This window comes from Letharia columbiana (genome assembly GCF_014066305.1).
Source record: "Letharia columbiana isolate WasteWater2 chromosome Unknown Sc0000005_s0, whole genome shotgun sequence".
Taxonomy (NCBI): Eukaryota; Fungi; Ascomycota; class Lecanoromycetes; order Lecanorales; family Parmeliaceae; genus Letharia; species Letharia columbiana.
In genome coordinates this window covers 1,123,211-1,149,423 of record NW_023501041.1, presented here as the reverse complement: position 1 = coordinate 1,149,423, position 26,213 = coordinate 1,123,211, and the positions used below count along the sequence as shown (strand labels likewise).

The window sequence follows — 26,213 nt, the reverse complement described above, 5'->3', positions numbered from 1 at the left end:
CGCTTGTTCCTGCCCGTGGTTAAAGATTGGTTCAAAACCCTCGCATTAGCTCCTTGAGCGTAATTGGTTTCCTGACCGCATTCGAGAAACCCTCATGAAAGCTTACCCACACCTTCCTCTCCTTCTCGTTCTCATCTGATTTTGAATTCTGCGATTCTTCACACTCACCCTGGCTTGGTTGGCCTCTTGCCGCGGGTAGAACTACATTGATGATCCTCCCAAAAAAGTCACGCTTGACCGCTACCGGCTTCGGCTTTACTCCTTCTTCCTCAGTGCTCGCATTTTCTCTGTCCTCGGCTCCGAAATCTGCCTCAGAACTAAGGCCACCTCCAGCTCTATATCTAGCTTGACGAGCATCAGCACGCTGACGGAGGAGGTACTTCTGATACTCCTGGTCGAGAGCTTGGCGGATCGCGTATCTCGCTGGAGCTGTCGTTGAACCATTTTGACAGGCAGTTTCAAAAGCCGCCAAGTTGTCTAGAGGCCTATAGAGACGCGTCAGTGTAAGTCTTATCCGAGCCACAGCACTGGCTAGCTTACGGCTCCATGCGATAGATGTGGCTGCTGATGCCACTTTGACCCATCTCGACTCTGGCTCGCTCAAGCGTGACGCCAACAGCGCCCATAACGCCAACAGCACGTTGGATCATTTCTCGCTCTCCTTCCTTTCGAACGCTTACTGCACCTCTCTGGTCGCCACTTCCGCCTACAACAATGGGCTTGACATCGGGCGTCAGCATCCTGATGAGATTTGGGAGGAGATCAGTCGAGATGTCCTCAGCAGACCTGAAGGAGCGAAGCAATTGGGATGATAAAGAAGACTGAAGGCCGAGCAGGACAGCCCTATTCTGCTTCAAGGCCTCAGAGGCCAGATAGTCAGCTCGAGGACCGGAGAAAGGAAGCAGCTCTTCATTCTCATCATCCCAACGTTTCTGGTCGGCCCATGAATGCTTTGCTGGAGAAGCGAACAGATGGTGGAATCCAAGGACCGATTGCGCAAGATATGGTCCAAGCTCCCATTCCTGACCCCCGTACACCTTCGAAGACAACCGATCATGGAAATGCAGCCACTCGTGCGCAGCGTTAGGCTTGGAAAGGAAAGTATCGTCTTGGAAAGAACGCGAAGGGTATGCAGTAAAGCAGTCGGTGACAATGCGGTCGCTCTCGCCACATGTGTCGACAACGTCCCGCAGTCGACTTATAGCTGTGTGTTTCGCAAGCTCTGACACTCCCAGAAAGTCTCTGTTCTGTACTCTGCCCATGCTATTTGGCGCTGTAAAGGCAGCCTTGGGAAACCCTGCGCCATCCAAGAAAACCCGCTCGACGACCTCTTTTGCGCCGCCATGACCCAATCCTCGAGCTCCGTCTCCCTCGTGCGAAAGATTTTCGAGCATATGCTCCTCTACCCACTTCTTCGTCAGTCGAGCCGTTTTCCCGGTAGATGCTCGCATCTTCGCCGCCACCCATTCGCCGACCACCAGTATGCCTCGCATGTCACCTTCACCAGTACCACTGGGATTCGTCCGAGACTCCCTTCTGTCGCTGACACCCCAGGTTGCCTCACAAAGCCTTCGCACACCATCAACGTCACAAGCGACACCCTCGTTGTCAAACACTGATTTGAGTCTAACTACGACCTTGTCCAGTGGTGGCCTCCTAATGTGGATAATCTCTGCCAACGTGGAAGCACGAAGATGCCGTAGGGCAGAATGGTACACGTCGTTACAGATTAAGATCATCGGCCGCAAAAGTCGAAACCTGTCGCCTTTCTTTTTCGATTTGTCCAAATTGGCTGAGGTAGATCCGAGAACGTTCGAGTTCTTCTGATCAAGGTTAACCAAATCAATCAAGGCCTTAATGAATCCACCTTCACCTCCACCGCTACTCCCACTGACCACGCCATCGACCTCGTCAACTATAACACAAACCGGTCTTCCAGCCTTGCGAGTCGTACCTGCTGCATCCTTGGTGTTGATACCTTTGACGTTCTCAGTACCAACGCAGTCTTTTATTCGTCCTTTGACGACGTCACGACTCCTCTCATCGCTGGCGTTGATCTCCACTACCTCATAGCCAGCTTGTCTTGCGCAAACATGTGCGAGTGTAGTCTTACCCAAACCGGGAGGTCCTGCAAGCAAAAGTATCTTCCGTTGCTGTCGAGGCCCTGCTTCGGTCTCCATCGACTTGGTCTTTGGCTTAAGTCTGCTTGTGCCGGGAAAGACAATTGGATCCCAGCCTTTGAGCCATCGCAGAACGTCACGATGCGTACGTTCATCACCGACTAGATCTGTGAACTTTTTGGCGCGATACTTCTCCGTCCACAGCATCGTTCGACCTTTCTTGGAAGTCTTTCTGGGCAATGGCGCTTCCATCGATGGACGTGGAGCGTCGCTGTTCTTATGTTTCTCATTCCTGGCATCCTTGGCCGCCTCATCGAGCAGCTTGTGAACGTCGACGCCATAATAGCTCTTTGTTGCCTTCCTTGGTGCAGTATTAGACCGCTCAGCAACGAGCTGTTCGTATGGAACGGGAGCATGTGAATGCTTCGAATGGAGTTTGAAGGTTTTACCTGATGATGTCTTGGCTTGAGGCGCTCGACATGACAAATGTTGCTGCCGACTGTTATCTGGTCTAGCTAGGGTAGACTTGAAAGCCGGTGCCGCAGCTGTTGTCCTTGGGGTTCCACTTTCAAAGGACCCAAGCATGCTAACATTACTCGCCATTCCTTCATCATCGTAATTGTCATCGTCGTCGTCGTCGGCGAAGGGCCCGTGCGACCTTGAGGGTGCATTGTCCACTATCCGAGCTTTTAGTGACACCGTGTCAGAGGTATCCAATGCAAATGTTCGGAACTCCACTCTCGCATGACCTTCGTCCTTCGCGTTCAGAGCCTTCCTCTTTACCTGCAAGGGTACTTCCAGCTCATGCTGTCTTTTGCGCTTTTCCAGTATGAGTGGAGGTGACGAACTTGGTGGATAAGTTACGGGTGACGATACTAGAGACATTGCGCGTCGAAGGCAAAGGAATGAAATACGAGTACTTGAAACAATATATGTTAAGAAAGAGGAAAACGCGTACATACCAAAGACGTGACCGATATCGCGCTACCGATCGCACTACCGTGGTAGTGTCGCCGGACCGGCTGTGGCGTTTCTTAATCTTCGCGACGGGATACATACGGTCATCGGCTCTTTTGCGCTGGAACTCTGGAGCGCTGGAGTCTTCAGCTGCTGCCATCCATTTCATGTTGTCATCGTCGTTCGAGCATTTGGCAACCTCTTCGTTTGTATATTCCGGAACTCAACCGCAGCATTCAAGACCAAGCATTAGCCTAGCCCATGGATACTCCGCCATACACACCTCCTCCAACAGGCCACTCCTCTATAGACTCCTTGCACATTCACTACTGCGACTTTGCCTACGAGCACAAAGGCCCCTTTCGCATGGCAGTGACGGATATAGGCGAAACCACAGCAAAGACTTTCGCAGAGTTGGTTCCTCTTTTCCGTTCCTGCGGCGCTACATTTTGGTTGACTAACATTGTTGCGCTTCAGACTCCTGTCAGGCTCGACCATGGATATTTACGTCGGAAAAACCAGGCGCCATTGGTCACTTCATCGCAACATCCTCTGCCATCACTCAACATGGTTCCAAAAGCAGGTCGAGCATGGGAGCATGAAAGAAGGAGGGAAAGATGTCTCGGTCGAGCTGTTTGATGACGACCCAAGAGCTTTCGAACTTCTCGTCAAGTGGCTATACCAGGGCAAGATTGACAATGTCAGCGATATGCCGATGGACAAGAAGTGGGACTTTGCGGATGCTTGCCAGCAGCTCTATATACTTTGCGACAAAATCAACCTGCCCCAGCTTAAGAACCTAGCTATCGACCAATTTAGAAAAGGGTGCAATGAAGCTGGTTTAGTACCTGGGCCAGAAGAGATAAAACCAGTCTATGACAAGACCCCTCCATCATCGCCATTCCGTAAGCTCGTCAGTAAGATCGCTGCTCGGCAGATAATGGACCCCGAAAGCGAGAGCGATGCGAGCACGTACAGGCAGTGCTTCGAGGGAAGCTCAGACTTCGCAATCGATGTGGTCAACGCGATCAAGGCTGGAGCTGGAGGCAGCCTATTCCAGGATCCTACGGAGGAGGATGGATGCTGCTATCACGAACATTCGCTGGGGCAGCGCTGCGACACTCCCTCGCACAGATGAGGTACCAAGCATGGTTCTTGACGCCATCGTCTGCCTTTTCTACTAGCGATCTAGAAAGCTTGGAAGCTTCATATCGAAGGGACACCAAGGAAAAGCGTCGAGCCAGCGCATTACCACGTGACCACCCTCGGTCCGGTGCACTTTGGAAACGATTTATCAGCTCTCAGGTGCGCCACGGGGACACGGAGATATGCAGGACTCGGGTTGAATGGAAGGCCGGCTGTGAGACGACGAGGATTCCCATTTACCATACATTCTGTCTGTGGTTTGGAGCCTCGGAGGGCGGAAGTTGCACGGGAAGAGCAAGATGCTTAGATTCCGTACGGATTCTAGGTGCTAGGAGAGTGGCAGGAGTCGCAGAAAAAAAGGAACAAGATAGTTGTGATTTTGGACGGACGAAAATCCGAAGTCAACTCGGCCTTCTCACTTTAGGTACTTGCGCTGTTCCAGAAGTGTGTTACTTGATAGAGCGAGGACACCAATAGATCAAGCAACATCTGGCTAAGGTAAATGGAAGAATCTATTGGTGTCCTCGCTGTATCAAGCAACTCACTTTTGGGGGACTTTATTACTCTAGACAATTTAGATTTGTGCCTTGCATGCGTGTATGCAACCCCTCGATCCCATGCATGTGAAGGTAATGTAAGTAAAGGATTTGAAATCCAAAAAGTGGGGGCGCTCGGCTCGCTCTTACTCCGTACTTTATACCTTCGGTAACCACATATTTTCAAATTAGCGTACTATATATAGGTATATACGGTTTCGTTCGATAACCATATTTTCACTTGCCAGGCCACATTTCGTCTTGAAAATATGTAAATTATGGGTTGACCCATAATTTGAGACCCAACGTGCGCTAAGCACATACGAATAATGGATATTTATAACTGCAATAGCGATATTTCATTTTCATGACTAATAGCCACATTTCATAACTGCAATAGGTAGCTATATTTCAGTTATAGATAACTCTCTATTCGAAGAGATAGCTGCAAGTGTTATTCTTACTGCTACTTAGTACTATTCTTCTTATTATAATAAAAGATAGAGTAACGACGGGGGTAATAGAAGTATTAATAATAATTAAAGTCTATATAGCAGTAGTAGATATATTAGTTATAAGACTATTAAATAGTAGATAGAAAGATAATTATCTCTAACGAGAAAGAATTTTTCGACTATTCTATATTCGATTCTTACTTATCGAGATTATAGAAACCGTATATATATTTTATATATTTTCAACTATCTACTAGTGCTATTTTAAGTCTATATTTTATTTATTAAGAGGTGGGGTAATATATGTTGGCATATTTTGAAAATATGTGGTTACCGAAGGGGCCCTTAGTTATATTTAACGGAGGGACAGATCAGCTCAGCTCTCATCCAGAATTCTCACCTCAAAAATCAACAATCACAACAACAATCACAACCTCACCCTCCCACTCCTTTCCACCATGACACAAACAATTACCCTCTGGTCTCACGACAGCGTCAGTACCTGTGGCCGCTGTTCTACAATACACCTACTCATTACTCATTTTGGAATTTTGCGTTGCAGGGACCCAATCCCTGGAAGGTCGCTATCGTTCTTGAAGAACTTGCCCTGCCATACGAGACCAAGTTCGTCGACCTGCACAAAGAGGTCAAGGCCAAACCATTCACAGACAAAAACCCCAATGGCCGGTAAGAAAACCTTCTCCTCAGTCAACTCCTCGATTTCCGGAAATTCCCTGGCTGACCAATCTTTCTGTGTCAGTGTACCAGCGATCGATGATCCAAATACTGGCATCACTCTCTGGGAATCTGGAGCCGTAAGTTCCCAAACACTCCTCAGACAGGTACTAACTCACTAACGTAATGTAGATCATTGAGTACTTGATCGATCGTTACGATACTTCCAACTCGCTCACGTACACTTCTATCCCTGAAAAGTACTACTGCAAGCAATACCTTCACTTCCAGTCTTCAGGCCAAGGCCCGTACTTTGGCCAAGCAGCCTGGTAAGTCCACCTGAAGACCACCGGCCATGAGCTCCACGCTGATTAATGGTGTGCCAGGTTCAATAAATTCCATCCCGAAAATGTCCAATCGGCAAAAGACCGCTATGGCGCCGAGGTTAAGCGAGTCACGATGGTCCTGGACACCATTCTGAAGGGCAAGGAATACCTTGTTGGCGACAAGTGCACGTACGCTGATCTGAGCTTCGTCACGTGGTACCAGCTAGCTCCCTATATCACTGGCGATACGAAGATCGATTTCAAAGGCGATTACCCTCACTACTATGCCTGGATGGAGCGCCTCACGGCCAGACCGGCTGTCAAGAAGGTCTTGGAGGATAAGCAGAAGGCCACGTCTGGTTAGGTGTTACTTTTGCTATCACTGAACTAGGTCAAAGCATAGCTTAGTGGGAAATGCTGGTAGTCCAGCTTGCTGTATAGGTCGCTATTGGTGATTCATTGAGACATTTCATATCTCATATGTCCAGCTGCCTACAGATTTGCTTTCTCGAGCTGTGTCTTGTCTGAAAGGCCTCGCATCTGCTACGCAGTTGAGGTTGAGCTTTGCCTTTTGCAAGCCAAACCCTGGTGTTTACTGGGTCAGATCGATTTGAAAGAATGGCCAATTCTGATGATAGAGAGCAGATTGTCCCAAATTCAAAGTTTTTAATGAGTCTGTACCGTCCACAATTGAGGCGTGACAGTTGCATCTATCTCAGAGACTTCTTTTTCTATTTCTTTAATAGCTACCATTACCACTTTCTGGTCGGTTGCCATTGTTACAAGACTTCTATATTCACGGATCGGCGTTCTCAACGTAGCTGGTATTCACTCTGATGCCTCGCAAGCTCTGAGATGAAGCCGACACGTTTGAATAGCTATTGTGTTTAAGTAAATTGTGCTTCTAGCCACCTCACAGTGAATCAAGACAAGGCTTTCATACAACACAACTTCTCCAGGCAACGTTCTGAACCTTTTCATTGATTCTCGAGAAACCTTCGCCCACGTTCCTTCGTGCTAACGCCAAATCCCACCATCTAAAGCGTCTCCTTGACAATAATCTCCAACCTCACTTGTAGTCATGGATACAGCGCGAGCGCAAGTCTCCAAGAGCTCGGAACGGAGCATAGGACAGACCCATGGTGAACCGGGCACCAAAGTCACATTACCCACAGGTGAGAATATCTCGAAGTATCAGCAGTTACGAAGAGTCCACATCCCCGGATTTCCCGCAACCACAGAGCGTTTGCCCGAGGGTATCGAGACTGAAGATATCATCAAGCAATGGCCGAATCATCTGGTACGTATTTCCGGAACCCATATTACTCTATCGAACCAGTGTTTGAGCCTTGAGTCGTGTCTTGGAAGACCTTGGTCTGTAGAATTTTTTCAAGACTCGAAACGCTTACTTGAAATCGCAATGCTGACGGCGACATCTTTGTCTAGTGGGGACCGCTTCTACTGCAGGTTATAGCTCATTGGAGCCCAAAACAAATCAGCAATCTAAGCGGAGGGAGACTTAAGCCCAATTCCATAGTGAAACGAGTCAAGGCTGCCAGAATCCAAGCGGGCGATACCCAAGGACAGGCCAAGTCTCCCAAGAAGGGAGGGAAAAACTCTCGCAAGCGCAAGAGGGATACGGATGCACCTCCCCGCATCCGTGAGGAGGCACTCAACACAGAGCAGCTTGACGTCGAGTCAGAGGCTAGCCGTCAATTCCGCATCAGTCAAATGGAGATAGAAGACGCAGTGAAAGCGAAGGACCCAAATTATGAGCTGCGTCAGATTGGTCTCAAGAAAATGCCCCGGCTGGATCGCATCTTGATAGATCAGGCTTTCGAAGAGCGAAAAGTCGACGTGAAATCACGGTAAAGGAGGGGATTGAGCTGGTACGTTTGGACTGAACGAAACATCTCGGGCGCATCCGTTGGAGACGTCTAGGGAATCCCATTGGCATAGCTATTCGGGAAAGTGGAACAATTGGTCTCTGAGACGGGATCGAAGCATAGTGAGCGATGCTGTCGTCTCTGCAGAAATGATCTTCGAGATGATACCTTACTTTAGCGAATAGATACATGTAGGCGGTCCCGCACACCAATACCGTTTGGGTACGGTTACCGGAACCCACTGCCCTCCGCTAGGGTAGGTATCGAGACGAATGGACTACCTTGCTTACCCCTGATAGAAGCGGCATTTGATAGAAAAAATACTACTGTACAACCGATGGTTTCCCTTCGCTCTTGGTGCCATGTTCTCGGAAGCGGGTAAGAAACAGCAATAGCCTGCGGGCCTCCGTAAAACATGTTGTTCTTGACGCGCAGCACCCGCCCTTCCTCCACGTCTTACTCTACATCCAAAACTTCTGCACTCAAGAAAAGGCCTCGGAATATGCTCGCTAACATCATTTAACCGCCAGAGCAATCTGTCATTTCGTGCTCCTTGGCTGATAGAGCACTCAGAACTGTAGAACTACATTGTTCGTATTTGTTCATAGGGATGTTCCCAATTGCTATGAAATTTTGACAGGGTACTCTCTCTGTCCCCCTGATCTTCCTCGGCCCATAAAAGGCAAGCTTGCAGCAGAACGTATTGGGCCAATGTCATCATTATCCAGCGCCATTCTCATTCCCTAATTTCTTTCCGAATATATAGTGCCACCAATTTGATCGTAACTGCTTCACGCCTTCCTCCAACGTCCAACCCTTGATTTGACAGATTTTTCGGACAATATCCTCTATTAAGCCATCCATCTTCTCTCCGGCGGCATGTAGGTCACTCTCAGCGAGAATTTTGTCATCAGGCACTGCTTGGATGGCAGCGACGGCCTTGCTTGAGGTAGAGGAAAAGTTGACGAGAAGAGAGAAGGAGAAGAAGATGATTGCAGGCACTGATGGGTGGAGGTACTGTCTGAGAGTATCTACGGGCCCAGAGTATGAATGAAGACATATTCGAGGAGGAAAAGGCTTAGGACCACCTAAATTGGAGCTCTGTTCATCTGCCTCGGAAAATTCTTCCTCTTGGTGTGCTGCATCGAGCGTTGCTCTTCGTTTCCTTTCGCGCTTGCTCAGAGATCGTCTCTCATGTCCACGCCAGGTTTCTTTCAGGGTTTCGAAGACTACTCCATGTGCAGCTACACCATGAACAGAAACTGCTCTTTGCAGTTCTCCGGCGATGTTGAGTTGCGCCTTCAGGATTTTCCGTTGATGGTGCATATCAACGCGGTAAGGTGACAGTCGTCGGCCCTCTCTTCCACCGGGCGTCAAAGCTGGATCCCTCTCATATCGGTTGTCTGCCAACTCGTTTCCAGGGATACGGAAGGCACGATCGAGTCCGAGTTCGCCCACAATCGCATAAGGATACCTTTGAAGGTAACTGCGAGTCTGATCGAGTAGATGGGACAGTGGTCGAGGATCAGGAAGTGTAGCAATAAAATCATCATCATTTTCTGGTGAGGGCGATATGGCCATCCGGTAGTGATTGAGTTTACTAGGGATTACACCTTTCCCATCGACGAAAATTTGATGAGAGAACCATGGATGCCAACCAAATGCAGGGACAATGTAGCCCCTCGATTTCTTATTGCCGCTTGTAGATTCAAGGGCTGGGATTGCGTCGTCAGTGATGCCCAGCTTGTCGGCAAAATCTGCCACTAAGCTTTGGTCTTGTTCCCTTGTAGCCATGACAGTCAGTGCTCGAGTCTTCATGCCTGCGACATTGTCCAGTGACGGGACCGTATCGGTCGGATGACAATGCGCATCAAATACTCCTAAGTGCCACGGAAAAGGGGGCTTAGTTTCGGAAGTCTCCTGGCGCCCCATTACTCTCGTATTGCTGCTGACTGCAAAGAGAAAAGTGGTACAATTTGCGAACTATTTATTGAAAAGTGAATCAACGTACTCGTACGTGAAAAATAAGATAAGTACTCGTAGACATCTGCTCTCGGTTAACACAGTAGTAGTATACGTACTCTCTCCTCTCACATCAGTTGTGTAGTCTCCCCAGAATGCCGGGGTCGGTACTTGGCATTTGGTGCTGAACAGTAAACAGGCAGCCGACGTGTGTGGCGGTAATTCAATACCATACGAGTGGAGTACCTTAGCCTTTTAGGTAATACGGAGTTAACTGTCTCGACTGTTATCTCCCATACCTCGCTTACTTTACGAGTGCCCGATAAGGTTAAGTAAATTCATCGATGAGGAACAATGAGTTCTTGTCATCGTCTTCCTCGGAGATTCGTTGTTATGCAACAGTTCATTGCCATTCCCTCCTCCTCCTCCTCTACACCGCCTGCGCATAAAGAGCAACCATATATCTGTATCATACACCTCCTCGTCATGTTGGCCTGGCGATAACGATCATATGCTGGTTGCTTCTTTTCCCCGCCACGCCCCGCTTCGTCGCCGTTAGGAAGTAACCTCCCAGGACCATGGTTCATGTTGCACCTCATTCATAATAGAACGAGATGGGCACCACCGACTCTCCACCTGGGAGTTCAGATTCAACAGACGCTTCCACAAGCACACTACAGCGCGTGAGATGTAAAGCCCCTACGCCAGAAATACCTGGGAAGCAGAAATGGAAGTTTCACCTAAGGCCCGACGACGATGATCAACCTCAAGATTGGTGGTTCTGCTCCACAGCTATACCCCTCCTCGCTGCTTGCACTGGACCCCTTGCCAATGTCATGTCCATTGCGGCACTGGTCACATCATGGAGGAACAACTACAACCCGGCCAATCCAGGCATCGATGCAGATTCAACGGGCTTTCCAGACCCCAGATGGTGTCTGGGACTCAATGGCGCCTCGCTAGCATGTGGTTTCGCTGGCAACATCTTTCTTCTTTTCAATTTCACCAGGCGCATACGCTATATAGTAGCTTTGCCCGTCACTATTATTCTTTGGTACTTCGCAACAGGAATTGTATGTCACTATTCTCCACTGTACTTACATGTGTCATACCAATTCTATCATTATACCGTCGTCTTCTGCAATTTTGTCCACACGACGTTACTCCTCTATGTAATTCGTCATGTGCTGTCTATACGCAATCATAAATCATGGTATTAATGAGACATCTTCTGACTGACGACGCTAGCTCATCGCTATCACCGCATCCATGGATGAGTACGTGCCTCCCCACCGACCAGACCAGACCTATAGCCAAGGCTTCTGGCACGCCGTCATCGCTGCCATTCTTTACCTCGTCTCATCGATGATCCTGATGTTGAATATGTTGGGGTACTTTCTTGGCCATTATCCTCAGCATTTTGAACTGTCCGATGATCAGCGAAATTTGATACTTCAAACTATGATGTTCTTCTGTTGGCTTGCCGGAGGCGCTGCCGTGTTCGCCAAAGTGGAGGGTTGGTCTTTTGTGGACTCGGTCCGTCTTTCCTCGCCCAACTCCGACGTCCTTCTTGGACTAATAGCGCTAGCTTTATTTCTGTGACGTTACGGTACTGACAGTAGGATTTGGTGACTTCTACCCTACAAACGACGTCGGAAGAGGCCTAGTTTTCCCGTATTCGGTGAGCAACCTCATAGATTGGTTGTCTGCATAACAGATATCTGATACTTTTCCTATTAGGTTGGCGGTATCATCATCCTGGGTTTGATGGTATCCAGTATCCGAGGGTTCGCCCAAGAACTCGGATCGACTCATGTCGTTAAGTCGCATGTCGAGAAGCAGAGAACGCATACACTACGACGGACTGCAACTACGGACTTCGAATATGAGAAACTGAAGGCACATGCGTTGGCCAAACTTCATCACAAAAAGCCAGCCCCAATTTCCGAGCCATTTAACCTTACACAGCGTACGGTCAACTTCGATGTGGAAAAGGCAATCACCCCAGCCCCTCGCGAATCCCACCAAAAGAAATCAAAGGTTGGTCCCGTGACTGCCGGCTTAAGGGTGCTAAGACGAGTTGGTTCGAGGCAACCAAAAATCCTGTTGATGAGGCAAGAAAAGGATCGGTTCGACGCAATGAGGAAAATTCAGTATGATACTCACAAGTTCAAGCGGTATTCTGCCTTGACAATGTCCTTCATAGCATGTAAGTAATGGTTGAATACTCCTTTTGTCGCTGAAGCCAACCAACTATCCCGTCGGTTTCTCTTCATGCTCGCCAGAAGGCTTATTCTTATGCAGTCGGACTTCTCTGGTGCGTAGGCGCTGTCGGCTTCTGGAGAGCGGAATCGAAGTCCCAAGGTCTGAGCTATTTTCAGGCTCTTTACTTCTGTTATGTCTCCCTTCTCACCATCGGCTACGGAGACCTGAGTCCCAAAAGCAACGCCGGAAAACCTTTGTTTATCGTCTGGTCCCTTATCGCCGTCCCAACCATGACAATCCTCATTTCCGACATGGGCGACACAGTCATCGCTAGTTTTAAGCGCGGCACCTTCAAGCTGGCCGATTGGACCGTTTTGCCGAAGGCAGGCTTATGGCGTGAGTTGCTCGAGAAGTATCCATGGCTGCTGCTGTGGCTGCAGAAAAAGTCGCAGAAAGCTGCAGAGAAGCGACGCCTGGCTGCAGGTATGCCCGTTGGGCAAGAGGAGGATGAGATGGACCCAGCACCTACAATGGAGCAAGTCAGCGAGTTAGACAATCTCGATGATCAAGCTCTAGCCGGGAAACTTGCGATAGCAATACGGCATACAGCGAATCACCTCAAAGACGACCCGCCTCGCAGGTATTGCTACGAGGAATGGGCCGAGTATACGCGGCTCATACGCTTCTCCAGACTGTCGAAAGAAGAGATTGAGCTGGCAGAAGAGGAACAAGGCATTGTGGGATGGGATTGGATTGGGGAGGATAGCCCAATGTTGGCAGATTCGAGCGAAAGTGAGTGGGTGCTTGATCGACTTTGTGAGAGTTTGAATCGATATATGCGGAGACAAGGGAGGCGTGTCTTGGCTAAGGACAGGTCGAAGGATGTATGATTTGTGAATTTTGGTATACACTGGGTTTCTCTAGGCAAGATGTCGTTGAATTCAACGTAACACGAATACATCCTCAATGTCCTCGCACAAGCTTCGCAACGGAAACCTGGGTATTATGCTATTGTGCGTGGTGACCATCAACGGGAAGAGGCCGTCGCTTGTGCACCTCCTTCACAAATACCTGCTCAGCACAGAAACTCTCGTGCGAGCCACCATGTCTACGCCACTACTCAGCTGTAGAATCCCAATCATCCTTAAAACGTCATTCTTAGCTCTCATTCTGGTTGGATTCATTGCTATGTTGTCACTTTGGGCTTTGACTAGCTCCGCGATTACTAGCTAATATTCGAAAGTCAGTCTGGGACTTCTAATAGATCCCGCGCTCAGCACGAAGGATGGGCGCTCACCGCTTCAGAAAATGCTCGATGTTGGAAATGATACCACACCATGGCCTCGTCCTCGAACAACGCGCGCAGCAGAAAGAAACTATTGATGGCCTCGTGAGCTGCGTCTAAAGTTCCCTGAATATCGATGTCTAATTGCCCATGCTCGTCGGCATATACTAGCATAAGACAGTGGAAGTAATTGCTTGTCAGGAACAAAGTTTGTCTTGCAAGCCTTTTGCTCCGGCGTGCTAAGTCGCAGATAGATGCTTCGGTGAATGTGCGGAAAGGCGCTGGGAAAGACATGTAGATGCGATGGAATGAAGCAATCAGGCTGGTGCGTTGGGTGTGCGAGGACGATATTGGGAGCGAAAGAGACCGCGGGGTACAGAGAGTCGATTGTACTATGTTTGCAAGGTTCCACATGCTCGATATGTATGTGACATCTACGGCATTCCGGGAGTCAGCGTTCCTCTTTTCAAACGCCTTTTTGAGTATTAAGACAGATTCGGAATGCAGAGACACATCATCTAGTCCACAAACATGTTTGGTTTCCAGCAGAGGTCGGGAAATGGCAGAAATAACGCAGAAAGGGTGCTTACCTGTTGCGCCGGACTCGGTGAGCGACTCTTCCACTTCCAAAGCCAGGTCCTCAATTCTGACGTCGGTATGAGTGGCTGTAGGAGGTAATTTAAGTATGACGGTGAGGAAAGTATCTTGGAAGAGCACAGCTTGCCACACCTTGCGGCGCTGCTGCTTCTCGAAAGGGTGCGCGTGGGGAACGATGATTGACGGGTCACGGTTCAGGCCTAATGCATAGGCCTGGCGGATGAGAATGCCTGCGAATGCCCAAGCATCCGCTGCGTGATTATCGTTCATGAGAAAGTATATGATGAGAACCATGGTCTGAATGACCCGTAACGAAGGACGACCGAGGTAGGAGAACACTCTTAGCGCCTGGTGTGATGCCGAAACTTTTCAATCAGGTCAGGACCTTTTACACTACTTCGAACACCAAGGCTGGTATCTTACCATAAAATTCAGCCGTTTGCTCCTTGTCATCAGACGATGGCAATGTGACAAATTGTGTACCCATTGCCAGCATGACGAATATGAGAGCGACCAATGACCCATCTACAGACGGACGCTCCGCTGGCGCCAACAACCAAAAGAATTCGTAGTCTCGTAGGAAGGACTCGCGGTGGATCATCGGATAAACGGGATCAACGACATCAAAGTATTTGGCAATTAGACTTGAGCGCGAATTAGCTGCCTCTTGGGACAAGAATGAACTAGTAGCATGGGAACAGAATGGAAAGAAAATGAGTGCTGAACGAAGCCCAAGATTAATCAAGGATGAAATTGTAAAGGACTCGCTCGCCTATTGGGTGAAAAGTTGGACACACTTTCTTCGTTACAAAGGAGGAGAAGGAGGAACTAACATATCTGCCTGGTCTTTGCTTGGCAGAACTCCGATTACTTCGTTCAGCCCGCCCTGGTGGGTCCAGTAGTTGCTTGCTCCCTGTCAGTGATAGCTCTGCAAAACCAGAATCACAAAGTTCACCTGAAGGGATGTTCGGCCTTGAAGATATTGGAAGCTGTAGGATGGGAGAAGGGAACGTTGGAAAGTGGCATCGGCGAGGATCCAGTTGACGACCTTGAAAGTGGCCGTTCTGTGGGGTTGGTGGTGCCATTCTGTGCGTGTGCTTGAGTCAGTCCCTGTGCCAACATGGAGACGAAGTCCAAAGTCGAGGGTAACAGACGTTGACAAGGGTAGAATTTGACGCAGCATCACCGCTTGGTTTTGACTTTTTTTTTGGCGTATCGATGCCCAGGGCACGATGTGATTCCCTAATACTCCATCAGACGAAGGATTTTTTGGAGTCAAAGATTGGGTGAGCAACTCGATCAGATCAGCAAGGTGGGAATAGTGACATTCGGATCTCCGTTTAACGCATGCAAAACATCTACCCATGAAGTCAGACGCGGCGTGCTTTAAGGAAGAAGGTGCTCTTAGGTATTGAATACATCGGTCTTCCTCGGTCACACTAGAAGAGATGTAAGCATGGGAATAAGGAGGAAAGGAAGGTTCAGGGATAAGGCATCTTCCAACCTTTGTTTTCTTAATCTGAAGGACCGTAAGTACAATTTCTCTCTTTCTTTCTTTCTTTCTTTCTTCCTTCCTTCCATTTTCCCTATCCTTTTTTCTAGAAAACACAAATTACTGGTACTTATGGCTTACAGTGCACGTTTCGCAGCTTAGACTTGGCTTATTACGGCGTCTCTGCGGTTTGGAGGAGGCGTCCCCTCGGTCTGAAGCGGTCACAGGAGTCGCAGCAATAATATGGTTGGTTTGATTGACATGATCCTTGGCTTTCGGCGCATTGGTAGTATTAGCAGGCGCATGATTGGCAGCCGCATTATCGGTAGCCTCAATATTGGGAGAGTCCGTCCGTACTTGCAAGGCTGATAGCCGTCGTGTGTCTTCGTCCATGCTCCGCAAATAAAATGGAAATCATGATGCATTTGACAAACGTTCTCGGAGGTAAAGTGGAAATATGACAAAGGGAGCGGGGTAAAGGAGGTACTAGTAGAGTACCTTCGCCCGTAACCACCTTAAGGTAACTTACTTACTTTACTCTTACAATAATGCAATTAATGCAATAATAAATGTGTGAACAATCACTTTGGAAACATTTAGCCGACGGAGAAAACTTGCTTCAGACACATTTCCATCTTCATACTGCTCATCGCGACTGCTCTGATATTGAATTCGAACCCCACATGCCAGTGTGCATTCTACCAATCTTGTCATTCCGTGTAATCTGACTACGTCTCGAAGTTAGGTCTTCTCTTTGACCAAACCTATGGTAGGCAAGCCTTCCTCGCCCTGGAAACTCGCTCTCAGCGACTCTCCTCGAAGATGAACAGGGAAGTGGTTCGCTTATAACCGGCTTGCCGAATACTCGAAACAGCCAGGGAATCTCGGATTTTGGGCAAGACCTGTCAGTGTCATGCTCTTTCGCTTCATAACACGAAGAGAACAATGCAAGGTGTGAAGTACGAAGTGGCTTAGGTAAAAAGGTCTGTCCAAAGATGGTGTAAGATCTCGAAATATATACATGAAGACAAGCATTCTTCGCTACTGCTTCAATTTTATAGTCAGCTCTGGCACTTTATCAAAAAGGTTGCCAACAAGACCAACGTCAGCCACATGAAATATTGGAGCATCGGCGTCCTTATTGATTGCCGCTATTACCTTACTGTCCTTCATACCTGCAAGATGCTGGATGGCTCCCGAAATACCGGCACAGAGGTAGAGTTGCGGCGCAACGTTCTTGCCTGTCTGTCCGACCTGCAAGCTGTTGTCCGCAAAGCCGCTATCGACCGCTGCTCTTGATGCGCCGATGGCTGCCCCCAAAGCGTCTGCCAATGGTGGAATAATCCTGTCAAATTCTTCTTTTGACTTTAGACCTCGTCCACCAGAAACAACTTTGCTTGCTGTTGCAAGGTCAGGTCGGTCTGATTTTGCCAAGTCTTCCGAAAGCCACTCAGTCTTGATTTCAACCTTGGGATCCACCCCCTCGGTGATCTCAGCAGAGCCGCCCTCGGCCTCGGCAGCTGTAAAAGCCGTGCCTCTGATTGTTATCATCTTGATTTTGTCTGATGATTGAACAGTGAGAATGGCATTTCCAGCGTATATTGGCCGAACGAAGGCTACAAACGAGTCAGAGCATGCTTCGCCAAAGTCACGAACTTTGGTCGATCTCACTATCTTCGCCCTCAATAACGGTAATATCTGATATCTGTTGTACGTCCAGGAGGGCAGACACCCTGGGCATCAGATTCTTGCCAAATGCCGAATGCCCAGCAAACACATGTGTAAAACCTCCTTTCTTTATGTTTTCAGCAAGTAGAGGAGCATAATTTTCAGGGAGAGCCTGAGAAATGATTAGAAGCAATCACGGGTAATCACAGCAGTATACGGCACAGTAAGCGTACTTTGTCATATGCGCCATTCTCGACCATGATGATCTTCTCTAGCCCCCTGACCTTTGCAGCCTCCTCGGCCACTGATCTAACACGACTCCCGGCAACAAAGCCTGTTATTGAGCCTCCTAGCTTTTGAGCAGCAGTGACAGCGCTGAGGGATGCACTCTGAAGTTTCCCCTCGCGTTGTTCAAGGACAGCAAGGGAGCTTAGTAGGCGGGCAAAAGCGGACTGTTGTTGTCGATTGAAGGTTCTCGAGAGCCTGAGGTAGCATTGTGCTTGCCGGAAAGCAGAGTGCCGAGTGGTGAGCAGCATTGTAGATGCGGTCAGTATGGACTCCCCCAACATCCATCGGGCAGCGGTAAATTATGACAGTACCTCTGTTGACAGCGTAAAAGAAGATGGAAATAGGGAACTCTCGGAAGTCATTTGTCGATAATGAGGAGCCGCATCACGCCGACTTGCCGATCACGCTAGTCGCCCTTAGTGTCTTCCTTACCTTATTTCCAGCACTATCACTGCGAGACTGTCGCTTCACGCGCCCAGCAGCTAGTCATCAGTGTCAACAGCCCACCCTCTCCATCTCTATGAGCGTAGGGTCAGAATGTTGAACGACATCTTAGACAGCGAAGTCATTCAATCATAACAATCAGAGGCTTAGCCCGGCGTCTCAAGACTCAGTTTGTACAGCTCAGGAGAACGCAAGCATCAGCAGCCTACTAGCATCGGCCAAGTACTACGTACCTGAACAGACATTTGTATCCAGTCAGCGGAAATGGAAGGGGGAATTCCGGACCTTGGCCACTCGTCTGCCCTAGCTTCATCAAACACCCTAGACCAGCCTCACCAAATTACACAGGCGCAAGGCAATGAAGAAATCAATGCCTCATATTCGGCTCTTTCTGAGAATGGTGCAGGTACTTTTTCATGCCGGACATCCTTTCCTACAGTTTGGATGGGCTAATACTGATCACTGTTTTGCACTTCTAAAGCCACCGTTGCACCTGAAGCCCTAGTCACCCCAAATCCCAACACATCTTCCGTATCACCGCAGAAGCTCTCCGAATCTACACCATTACCAATCTCAGACAATCCTCTAGATGCTCCGGATGCGCCTCGAACAGGGGACGACGATGGTGACAGGGAGGATGAGGAGATGGCAGGTACCGGAGAGGAGCCTGCAAATGACATTGGCAGCCCCAACAAGGATGGAGACCAGCCTGGCAGCCCTGCAGAACCTACGGACGAAAAAACCGATGGCCAGCCGACTCAAACGAAAGCCGAACTGGAGTCGGCCGCGCGATCTCACCTCGTAGCTCAGAGATATGCGGTGGTCCTACCCAGCTATAGCACCTGGTTTGACATGCGCTTAATTCACAAAGAAGAGAGAAAGTCCCTACCGGAATTCTTCAATAGCCGCAATCGAAGCAAAACACCGGCAGTCTACAAGGACTACCGCGACTTCATGATCAACACATATCGTCTCAATCCCTCTGAATACCTCACCGTCACTGCCTGCAGGCGTAACCTTGCAGGAGATGTTTGTGCCATTATGAGAGTCCATGCGTTCCTCGAGTCATGGGGGTTGATCAATTATCAGGTAATCCTTCGAACGCGCCATGCCATTTTGCCCTGCTAAAAGCTTCCAAGATCGATCCTGACACAAGGCCATCGAGCATTGGTCCGCCTTTTACCGGCCATTTCCGTATAGTAGCGGACACACCTCGTGGTCTGCAAACTTTCCAGCCAGCATCAGACGTCAAATACGAGCCGGGCAAAACCTTTGTTGGTACCGAGAATGCTCTTCTCAAAGCCTACAAGGAAGCTCCGCCCCATGAAAGGGAGAATCTTAATCTCGAGATCCGCCGAAACATCTACGATCAGAAAGGCAAGGATCTCACGGCAGATCTCAAAGACAAACAAGCCAATGGTGGGGAACACTCCTCTAATGGTGCGCCTTCCGGCGATCTCTCTACGAAGACTATTGAGGACATAGCCAAAGAGCCAAAGAGAACCGTATATTGTGCTTCTTGCGCTATAGATTGCTCGCGCCTCCGATACCACTACGCTCAGACCCTCACCGATCGTGGCAAACAGAACAATGTCTTTTTTGATATTTGTCCGGCCTGTTATCAGAACCACCGATACGATCAAAAGCATGAGTCTATAGACTTTGTCAAGTTTGAGGATCCCAATTACTCCGCTGTAGCCGATAAGGATGCGCCATGGACCGACGAGGAATTGCTCTTGCTCCTGGAAGGCCTCGAGCAGCACGACGAAAATTGGAACAAAATAGCCGACCACGTCGGCAGCCGCACCCGTGAAGAATGCGTCGTCAAATTCTTGCAACTGGAGATTGAGGACAAGTACCTTGAACCGGAAGTCAATGGCCACCCAAGCTATGGCCCACTCGATAACGGCCGTGTTCCGTTTGCCCAGTCAGACAACCCGGTCATGTCCGTTTTAGGGTTCCTAGCAGGTATGAGTGAACCTTCCATTGCTGCCGCAGCGGCAGGTAGATCCGTAAAGGAAATGGAGAAGGCTTACCGGAAACGCCTGAACATCGGTGTGGGTGGAGATCACGCAGACAAAGGGAAGGACAAGGAAGCTATGAAGACGGAGGATTCCATGGAAATTGATAACGTTGACAGCCCGCAACCGGAAGCTAACAATCAGATGGCTCTCTCGTCAGCAGAGAAACGGCAAGATCCGTCGTCGTTTGCAGCAACAACGGCGTTCGCTACATCTGCTGCTCGTGCCGCAGCGTTGGCTTCGAATGAAGAGCGTGAGATGACACGCCTTGTTTCCGCAGCAGTGAACACAACTTTGCAGAAATTCGAGCTCAAGCTGCAGCAGTTTTCCGAGATGGAAGCAATGCTACAATCTGAGCGCCGTGAATTGGAGCGTGGCAGACAGCAACTCTTCTTAGACCGAATGGCGTTCAGAAAGCGAGTGTCCGAAACACAAGACGCGCTTCGCGCGGCAAATCAGAAGGGTGGAGAGGAAGCCGCGAGGATGACACAAGATGTAAGTGCTGGAATGGGTGAGAGATTCGGGTTCCAGCGAGAGATGTCAAAGGGGACTGTAGAACCATATGGGCCTGGTGATACTGGGTACAAGAACATCGAGATTTGACATCGGGGCTCCAAGTCATTATTAGGCGCATTTCAAGAACATCGCAATATGATGTATCACAAGTGCAATGCATCAGGCGCAGATGAATTTGATCTGCGAGTTGCAATCGTTAGAGATATCTCGGCAAGGGAGGAGACTTCTTGACTCTTCGGAAATGTACTATTTGTGCTGGGTTAGACAGTATCACAAATTACCCCAGTCATTGGATACTGTGCTCTATCGTTCAGTAGGCTGTCCGTTGCGCTTCCTTAGGGTCAAAGCATGTGTAACATAGAGTCTTGTTGATTATTCCCAAAGAAAGCATGTCTAGGTCATTAAGGGTGTTGCAGCCCTCAAAATATGCTCATTCGTTGGAAAGATTGTCATCACTACTCTCCATGTTGTTGTTAGTAGCATCTAGCGGGCGTGTGAGACTTTTGGGACGCGTGTTATCGTCGCCTGGCCGCAGTCCACCTCTTCGTCTTTTGGTAGCTGGAGTATCATCGTCAAGACTTGAATGCCACATGTCTCTGTCTGGGTCACCACCATTACTGCCTGCCCAATGCTCATCGTCGTCGGCGGATGATGCATTGGGGCCATCATCGTTGATCGCACCATCGCCGTCAGCATCTGAGTCAGAGTTCGAGTCGTGCTGTTCTCTGGTAGACTCGTCGTTGATCAGACTCTCCGGGCTGGATTCGGAGCTGGTAAATCCTGCGCCAGAATCCCCGTCCCTTTTGAAATTTTGATTATTGGCAAATCTGCTTCCGAATACTGGAACCTCATGCGTCTCCCAATCCCCAGCGTAGTCTACCCAATCTCTCCAGTCAAACATTTCCTCCTTGTCTTTCCGGTTTGGAAGAGAGGCTTTGGGCAGCTTCACATCTACAGGCTCCATCTTTTCTGCCGGATCTTCGCCAAGCATCTCCCACAAGCGGCGTTCTTCATTACGACTGGCCTGCTGGTCAAGTGCTTCCGCGTAGGCGTCCTGTAATTGATCATGGGCCTCTTGCTTGTAGTCTTGCTTGTTTGTGGGGTCTAAAGGCGTCGCCGAGAGGTCTTCATGATCTGACAGAGCGTCCGCCCCGGCAGCGTCAGTCGACATCGAACCCTCCGATGCGCTTGCTGAATGCTCTGTCAGAATTCGGCTTTTTCGAAACGTTGGAATAATCGCGTCATTGGCCTTTATTTCTGGACTGTCTGGGTCGCTGATCATACTGGGAGATAGAATTCTTTCAATCTCCGCGTAGCTGTATCTCTTGCCGAAGACCTGCCGGTGCCTGACTTTGTCATAGACTCGTAGCTTGCATTTTCGAGCCGCCCTGGCCCAGAAGGCTTTCGCGTCAGTCCTCATGCCCAACACATTGAGCGCCGCCAGAACGTCTCGTCGTCTGACGTGTGATCGAGGCGTGTAGTGTCCTGATGCGGACATAGCTCTTAGCCGTGACATCGCGAAGAATAGACTCGACTGTACAAGTCGTTGTGTGATAGAAATTGATACTGCGTGGAAGTCGGAAAATGCTGTATACATGATTGAAGGTGATTTGATTTTTCTTCCCGTATAAGAACGCCAATTATCTTCCGCGATGACCGAATTCATAAAGAAGCGCTTTGAAAGTGCAAGGAAGTTCGTGAGGTTCAACAGTCTTGCCGCGGGAATTTGCTGTGATACCTCTTCCTTGCCTCCCTCACGTAATACTATACCACGTTCTACCCACCTGGCGATTCCTGGGGTTAAGAGGGCCAAATCTTTATGCCTCCTTTTCTCAGCCCTTTCTTCCTCATCTTGCTGAAGGGCAGATAGAGCTTCTGCTGTGAGATCAAGAGCCGCACAACAATCCCCACGCACTTCAAGCGCAGCTTCAATGTTTGAAGTATCCAGTATATTCTTGCGAGTCTCGTAATTCTGCTGGTCTAGCGCAGCTTTGTATAGCATATCTGAATATACGTAGACTTCAGACTCGCTCTTTGAGCCTATTTCAGTGGCAATGCCTCGGATGTCTTCTCGACCTCTCCTGGTAAGGGCACGGAAGAACGCTCCCTTCTCTTCCGTAGACCATACGGTGACTCCTACGTGGCTCTCCTGTAATAGAGTATCTGGCTCTGAAGATTTGTTCGACGCAATCTCCATAATTGCGCTATTGAACAGTCCACGGTACTCATCATTGTATGAAGACTTCAGACGCTTTAACCAAGGTTGCGTAGATGTCAAGTTTTCTATGGTCTTACGTTTCCTGGGCCTCCCTCGGCTTCTGGAACGGTCATAGGAAGAGTTTGAAGACTTCTCTGAGCTGTCTGACGCTGAATGAAAAGCGTCGGATTGGTCAAGCGCATCCAAATTGGACGCGCTGTTGGACATCGTGGCAGGAATGTGTTACTTGCCGTTGCTGGCTAAACATCAGTATTTGAACCCTCGAGATATCAACGAAATAATGACAAGATGGAGTTGATGAGCATCGAAGGTTCAATTTCAGTGTTCTTCTCACATGATTATCGGGGATCGATGCAGACCAGTACGGGGTAATCTAGTGCCTCAGTGCCGGTGGTGCTCATTAGACGAGATTCTTGCCAAGCCTCAGCCCTACCAATAGCCGCTAATACGATCGCTCTTGCTCGTCCTGCAAACACGCTTACACTCAATAAGTCAAGCAACATGAGGCATGCAGCGAATACCTCTGAGCGTAATTACGTGCCTCAGACTTCGTCCGACATGTATTTCAATGATCGATGTACGGCGACTTGCAACTTTAGCGCCCGCCATTGCACCAGAGCTGGTCTCATCGATACGCCTCCGAGAATACCAGGAAGAATGCATAAAATCCGTCCTTTCTTACCTTGAAAGGGGCCACAAGAGGCTTGGCATCTCTTTAGCTACTGGTACGTATTGTTCTTGCAGATTCCAGACTTCCTCTCAACACCAAGCTTTGAGTTTTGACGGACGTTATGGAACCCAAGAGTTGAATGCCCGCCAAATGTTGATGACATCGCTTCCGGATTGTCTGCTCGACTCGAGCTTCTACTTGATATGGTATGGGGAACATCTTGCCGTGGCTTCTTAAATCAGGTTCTGGAGATCAACACCTATTTTGAAGCATTCGGGAGCATTGAATTCGGCTATTGGGAATTTGTGTCGTAAGAGGATATAGTGGGGTTTCCTACCCCTTTGACTGCAGCGAACAAGCCGCTTTCTTTGTAGACATATCTCAAAACTGGAAATCCTCTTGTGAAAGCCGATGCTGACTCTGCAATCGTTACAGGCAGCGGCAAAACAGTATTTCGCCAAGACGAGGGTCCAGACAATCAATCACTGATCGATTGACAGGTCATCTTCACACAACTCATTGATCGCATCCAAGCACCAACGCCAGATGCCACTCAGACTCTGATCCTGGTACATCGCCGCGAGCTTGTCGAACAAGCCGCTCGACATTGCAAAAACGCGTATCCATCGAAGTCTATCGAGATCGAAATGGGCAGTTCGCATGCCTCTGGTGGTGCAGACATAACCGTTGCTTCTATCTGGAGCATCGTCTCAGGGGACAGGATGCTGAAGTTTGACCCCAAAAGATTCAAGCTTGTCCTGGTAGATGAGGCGCATCATATTGTGGCTGCCAAATTCATGGAGACTTTAACTTACTTTGGATTACTCCTGAAAGACTCGACCACTGCCGACTCCCCAGCACCAGCAGCTCTGGTTGGGGTATCAGCAACACTGTCGCGCTTCGATGGATTACGACTTAGCGACGCTATTGATCACATAGTATATCACAAGTACGTTTAGCGACGTTGTTGAGATCGATTCTATATGCTGAGAAAGGTGCTCAGAGACTATGTCGACATGATTGGCGAGAAATGGCTCTCCGATGTTATATTTACCACTGTTCAATCCAAGGCAGATGTTTCTGGCGTCAAAAAGGGACTTGCTGGGGACTTCCAGGTTGGAGATCTCTCTAGAGCAGTTAATACTCCGGAAACGAATGAGATCACCGTGAGAGCGTGGATGGCTAGAGCCGCCGACCGAAAATCTACATTAGTATTCTGCGTTGACCTAGCTCACGTTTCAGACTTGACGGCAACCTTCCGCAGACATGGTATTGAGGCAAAATTTGTCACAGGCAACACGCCAAAGCGAGTCCGCGGCGAAAGGCTCGATGCCTTTAGAAACCGGCAGTATCCGGTACTTCTAAACTGTGGTGTCTTTACTGAAGGGACAGATATTCCGAACATCGATTGCGTTGTTCTCGCGAGGCCGACCAAATCACGTAACCTACTAGTACAGATGATTGGGCGTGGCATGCGCCTTTACCCAGGAAAGGAAAATTGCCATATCATCGACATGGTTGTATCTCTCGAAGCCGGGATTGTTACGACCCCAACGCTGTACGTATTTTCGAAGTCCATGTTCCCTCTTTTGGACCAAAAATTGAATCTCGAGACGTATTTTGGAGTATCTGGCCGTCTAGACATGTTCCAAGCATCAACAAAGCTCCTCAAACAAGCAATACTGAAGCTGAAATTATAATACAGATTTGGCCTCGATCCGGGGGAACTGGTCACTGGCGCGAACATTGAGGCAATGAAGTCGCAACACGAACGAAAGGAGCTGGAGGCTATTCGCGAAGAGCGTGCTGCGGATCATGCTACTAATATCTCGTTACCATCACGACAGTCGACTATCACCTTTACAGATTATGTTTCGGTTTTCGACCTGATTGACGACACTTCAAGAGAAAGACACATACGCGGAATTAGTCAGCTAGCTTGGGTGATGGTGGGACAGAATCGCTATGTTCTATCGGCGCAGAGCGGTGACTACCTCACCATTGAATGTTCAGATGTTGGTTCTAGTACAACTTTTTCGGTCACCTATACGCAGAAAGTGCCCGAGAGAGACCGTTCACCCGAGTCTAAGGCCAAGAGCCCCTACATGCGTCCGCGCGTAGTTGCAAACTCGAGTACATTCTCTGACGCGGTGCACGCAGCTGATACGTTCGCTTTGACCAAGTTCCCTTGGAGATTTGTTCACAACGGACAAGCCTGGAGGAAACAGCCGGCGACAGAAGGGCAGCTGGCCTTCGTCAACAAAATCAGGCCAATGGCAGATCAATTGACGGGGGACATGATCAGCAAAGGCAAAGCGACGGATATGATCAGCAAGATCAAATTTGGGGCGAAAGGTTGGTTCAGCAAGCTTGAAGCAGAGAAGAAGCGGAAAAGCCGGGCGAGTGAGAAGATTAGACAGACGGATAATGTGAGGCAGCGAGAAGAGATTCGAGTTGGCCCAGTCGCTCACTGACCTCTCTGACATACGGGGCATACGTACTCTACCTACCTTAGTCCATTAATCTACTTCCCTAATTCAAGCTTTCTTCGACCCTCAGGGATCCGCTTCTTTCTAGGGGTGTGCATGGTTGTCCAGTCTTGATAGGTCCCAAGTACCTACCGAGGGTGGTTTGCAGAAGTCCTTGGACATGCCGAGATTATTCCGGTTCCCCCACTAAAGATTCCTACTATTTGATAGAGAAGTCTACTTACTTCTTTTCTATATACCACTAGAATTCAGTGCTT

The 26,213-nt window shown here is 49.0% G+C and overlaps 11 protein-coding genes across 11 annotated transcripts; 6 read left to right on the top strand and 5 right to left on the bottom strand.

The window, feature by feature from the left end:
• Nucleotides 1-31: 31 nt before the first annotated feature.
• HO173_002710 (uncharacterized protein) lies at nucleotides 32-3,005 on the bottom strand (the record flags this gene model as incomplete). The annotated part of the gene is made up of 2 exons (XM_037304642.1): nucleotides 32-485; nucleotides 541-3,005. 2 exons carry the CDS (start codon nucleotides 3,003-3,005, stop codon nucleotides 32-34), a joined length of 2,919 nt encoding a protein of 972 aa, XP_037168735.1.
• Nucleotides 3,006-3,338: 333 nt separating this feature from the next.
• Nucleotides 3,339-4,215, top strand: HO173_002709 (uncharacterized protein; the record flags this gene model as incomplete). The annotated part of the gene is made up of 2 exons (XM_037304641.1): nucleotides 3,339-3,490; nucleotides 3,555-4,215. The coding sequence occupies 2 exons, from the start codon at nucleotides 3,339-3,341 to the stop codon at nucleotides 4,213-4,215; spliced, it is 813 nt and encodes a 270-aa protein (XP_037168734.1).
• Nucleotides 4,216-5,672: 1,457 nt separating this feature from the next.
• Nucleotides 5,673-6,579, top strand: HO173_002708 (uncharacterized protein; the record flags this gene model as incomplete). The annotated part of the gene is made up of 5 exons (XM_037304640.1): nucleotides 5,673-5,708; nucleotides 5,777-5,901; nucleotides 5,975-6,029; nucleotides 6,082-6,218; nucleotides 6,276-6,579. The coding sequence occupies 5 exons, from the start codon at nucleotides 5,673-5,675 to the stop codon at nucleotides 6,577-6,579; spliced, it is 657 nt and encodes a 218-aa protein (XP_037168733.1).
• Nucleotides 6,580-7,296: 717 nt separating this feature from the next.
• On the top strand, nucleotides 7,297-8,087 carry HO173_002707 (uncharacterized protein; the record flags this gene model as incomplete). Its single annotated transcript, XM_037304639.1, has 2 exons — nucleotides 7,297-7,515; nucleotides 7,662-8,087. 2 exons carry the CDS (start codon nucleotides 7,297-7,299, stop codon nucleotides 8,085-8,087), a joined length of 645 nt encoding a protein of 214 aa, XP_037168732.1.
• Nucleotides 8,088-8,821: 734 nt separating this feature from the next.
• On the bottom strand, nucleotides 8,822-10,033 carry HO173_002706 (uncharacterized protein; the record flags this gene model as incomplete). The annotated part of the gene is made up of 1 exon (XM_037304638.1): nucleotides 8,822-10,033. The coding sequence occupies one exon, from the start codon at nucleotides 10,031-10,033 to the stop codon at nucleotides 8,822-8,824; it is 1,212 nt and encodes a 403-aa protein (XP_037168731.1).
• A 644-nt stretch (nucleotides 10,034-10,677) lies between these two features.
• HO173_002705 (uncharacterized protein) lies at nucleotides 10,678-13,158 on the top strand (the record flags this gene model as incomplete). Its single annotated transcript, XM_037304637.1, has 5 exons — nucleotides 10,678-11,136; nucleotides 11,312-11,599; nucleotides 11,652-11,744; nucleotides 11,804-12,272; nucleotides 12,368-13,158. The coding sequence occupies 5 exons, from the start codon at nucleotides 10,678-10,680 to the stop codon at nucleotides 13,156-13,158; spliced, it is 2,100 nt and encodes a 699-aa protein (XP_037168730.1).
• A 171-nt stretch (nucleotides 13,159-13,329) lies between these two features.
• Nucleotides 13,330-16,035, bottom strand: HO173_002704 (uncharacterized protein; the record flags this gene model as incomplete). The annotated part of the gene is made up of 11 exons (XM_037304636.1): nucleotides 13,330-13,497; nucleotides 13,566-13,987; nucleotides 14,144-14,515; nucleotides 14,574-14,794; nucleotides 14,984-15,055; nucleotides 15,106-15,236; nucleotides 15,305-15,392; nucleotides 15,446-15,508; nucleotides 15,570-15,589; nucleotides 15,655-15,669; nucleotides 15,784-16,035. The coding sequence occupies 11 exons, from the start codon at nucleotides 16,033-16,035 to the stop codon at nucleotides 13,330-13,332; spliced, it is 1,824 nt and encodes a 607-aa protein (XP_037168729.1).
• A 648-nt stretch (nucleotides 16,036-16,683) lies between these two features.
• Nucleotides 16,684-17,846, bottom strand: HO173_002703 (uncharacterized protein; the record flags this gene model as incomplete). Its single annotated transcript, XM_037304635.1, has 3 exons — nucleotides 16,684-17,258; nucleotides 17,314-17,482; nucleotides 17,544-17,846. 3 exons carry the CDS (start codon nucleotides 17,844-17,846, stop codon nucleotides 16,684-16,686), a joined length of 1,047 nt encoding a protein of 348 aa, XP_037168728.1.
• Nucleotides 17,847-18,306: 460 nt separating this feature from the next.
• Nucleotides 18,307-20,666, top strand: HO173_002702 (uncharacterized protein; the record flags this gene model as incomplete). Its single annotated transcript, XM_037304634.1, has 3 exons — nucleotides 18,307-18,448; nucleotides 18,524-19,131; nucleotides 19,182-20,666. The coding sequence occupies 3 exons, from the start codon at nucleotides 18,307-18,309 to the stop codon at nucleotides 20,664-20,666; spliced, it is 2,235 nt and encodes a 744-aa protein (XP_037168727.1).
• A 343-nt stretch (nucleotides 20,667-21,009) lies between these two features.
• Nucleotides 21,010-23,004, bottom strand: HO173_002701 (uncharacterized protein; the record flags this gene model as incomplete). The annotated part of the gene is made up of 1 exon (XM_037304633.1): nucleotides 21,010-23,004. One exon carries the CDS (start codon nucleotides 23,002-23,004, stop codon nucleotides 21,010-21,012), a length of 1,995 nt encoding a protein of 664 aa, XP_037168726.1.
• Nucleotides 23,005-23,365: 361 nt separating this feature from the next.
• Nucleotides 23,366-25,941, top strand: HO173_002700 (uncharacterized protein; the record flags this gene model as incomplete). The annotated part of the gene is made up of 5 exons (XM_037304632.1): nucleotides 23,366-23,522; nucleotides 23,903-23,916; nucleotides 23,968-24,416; nucleotides 24,471-25,025; nucleotides 25,173-25,941. The coding sequence occupies 5 exons, from the start codon at nucleotides 23,366-23,368 to the stop codon at nucleotides 25,939-25,941; spliced, it is 1,944 nt and encodes a 647-aa protein (XP_037168725.1).
• Nucleotides 25,942-26,213: the final 272 nt, after the last annotated feature.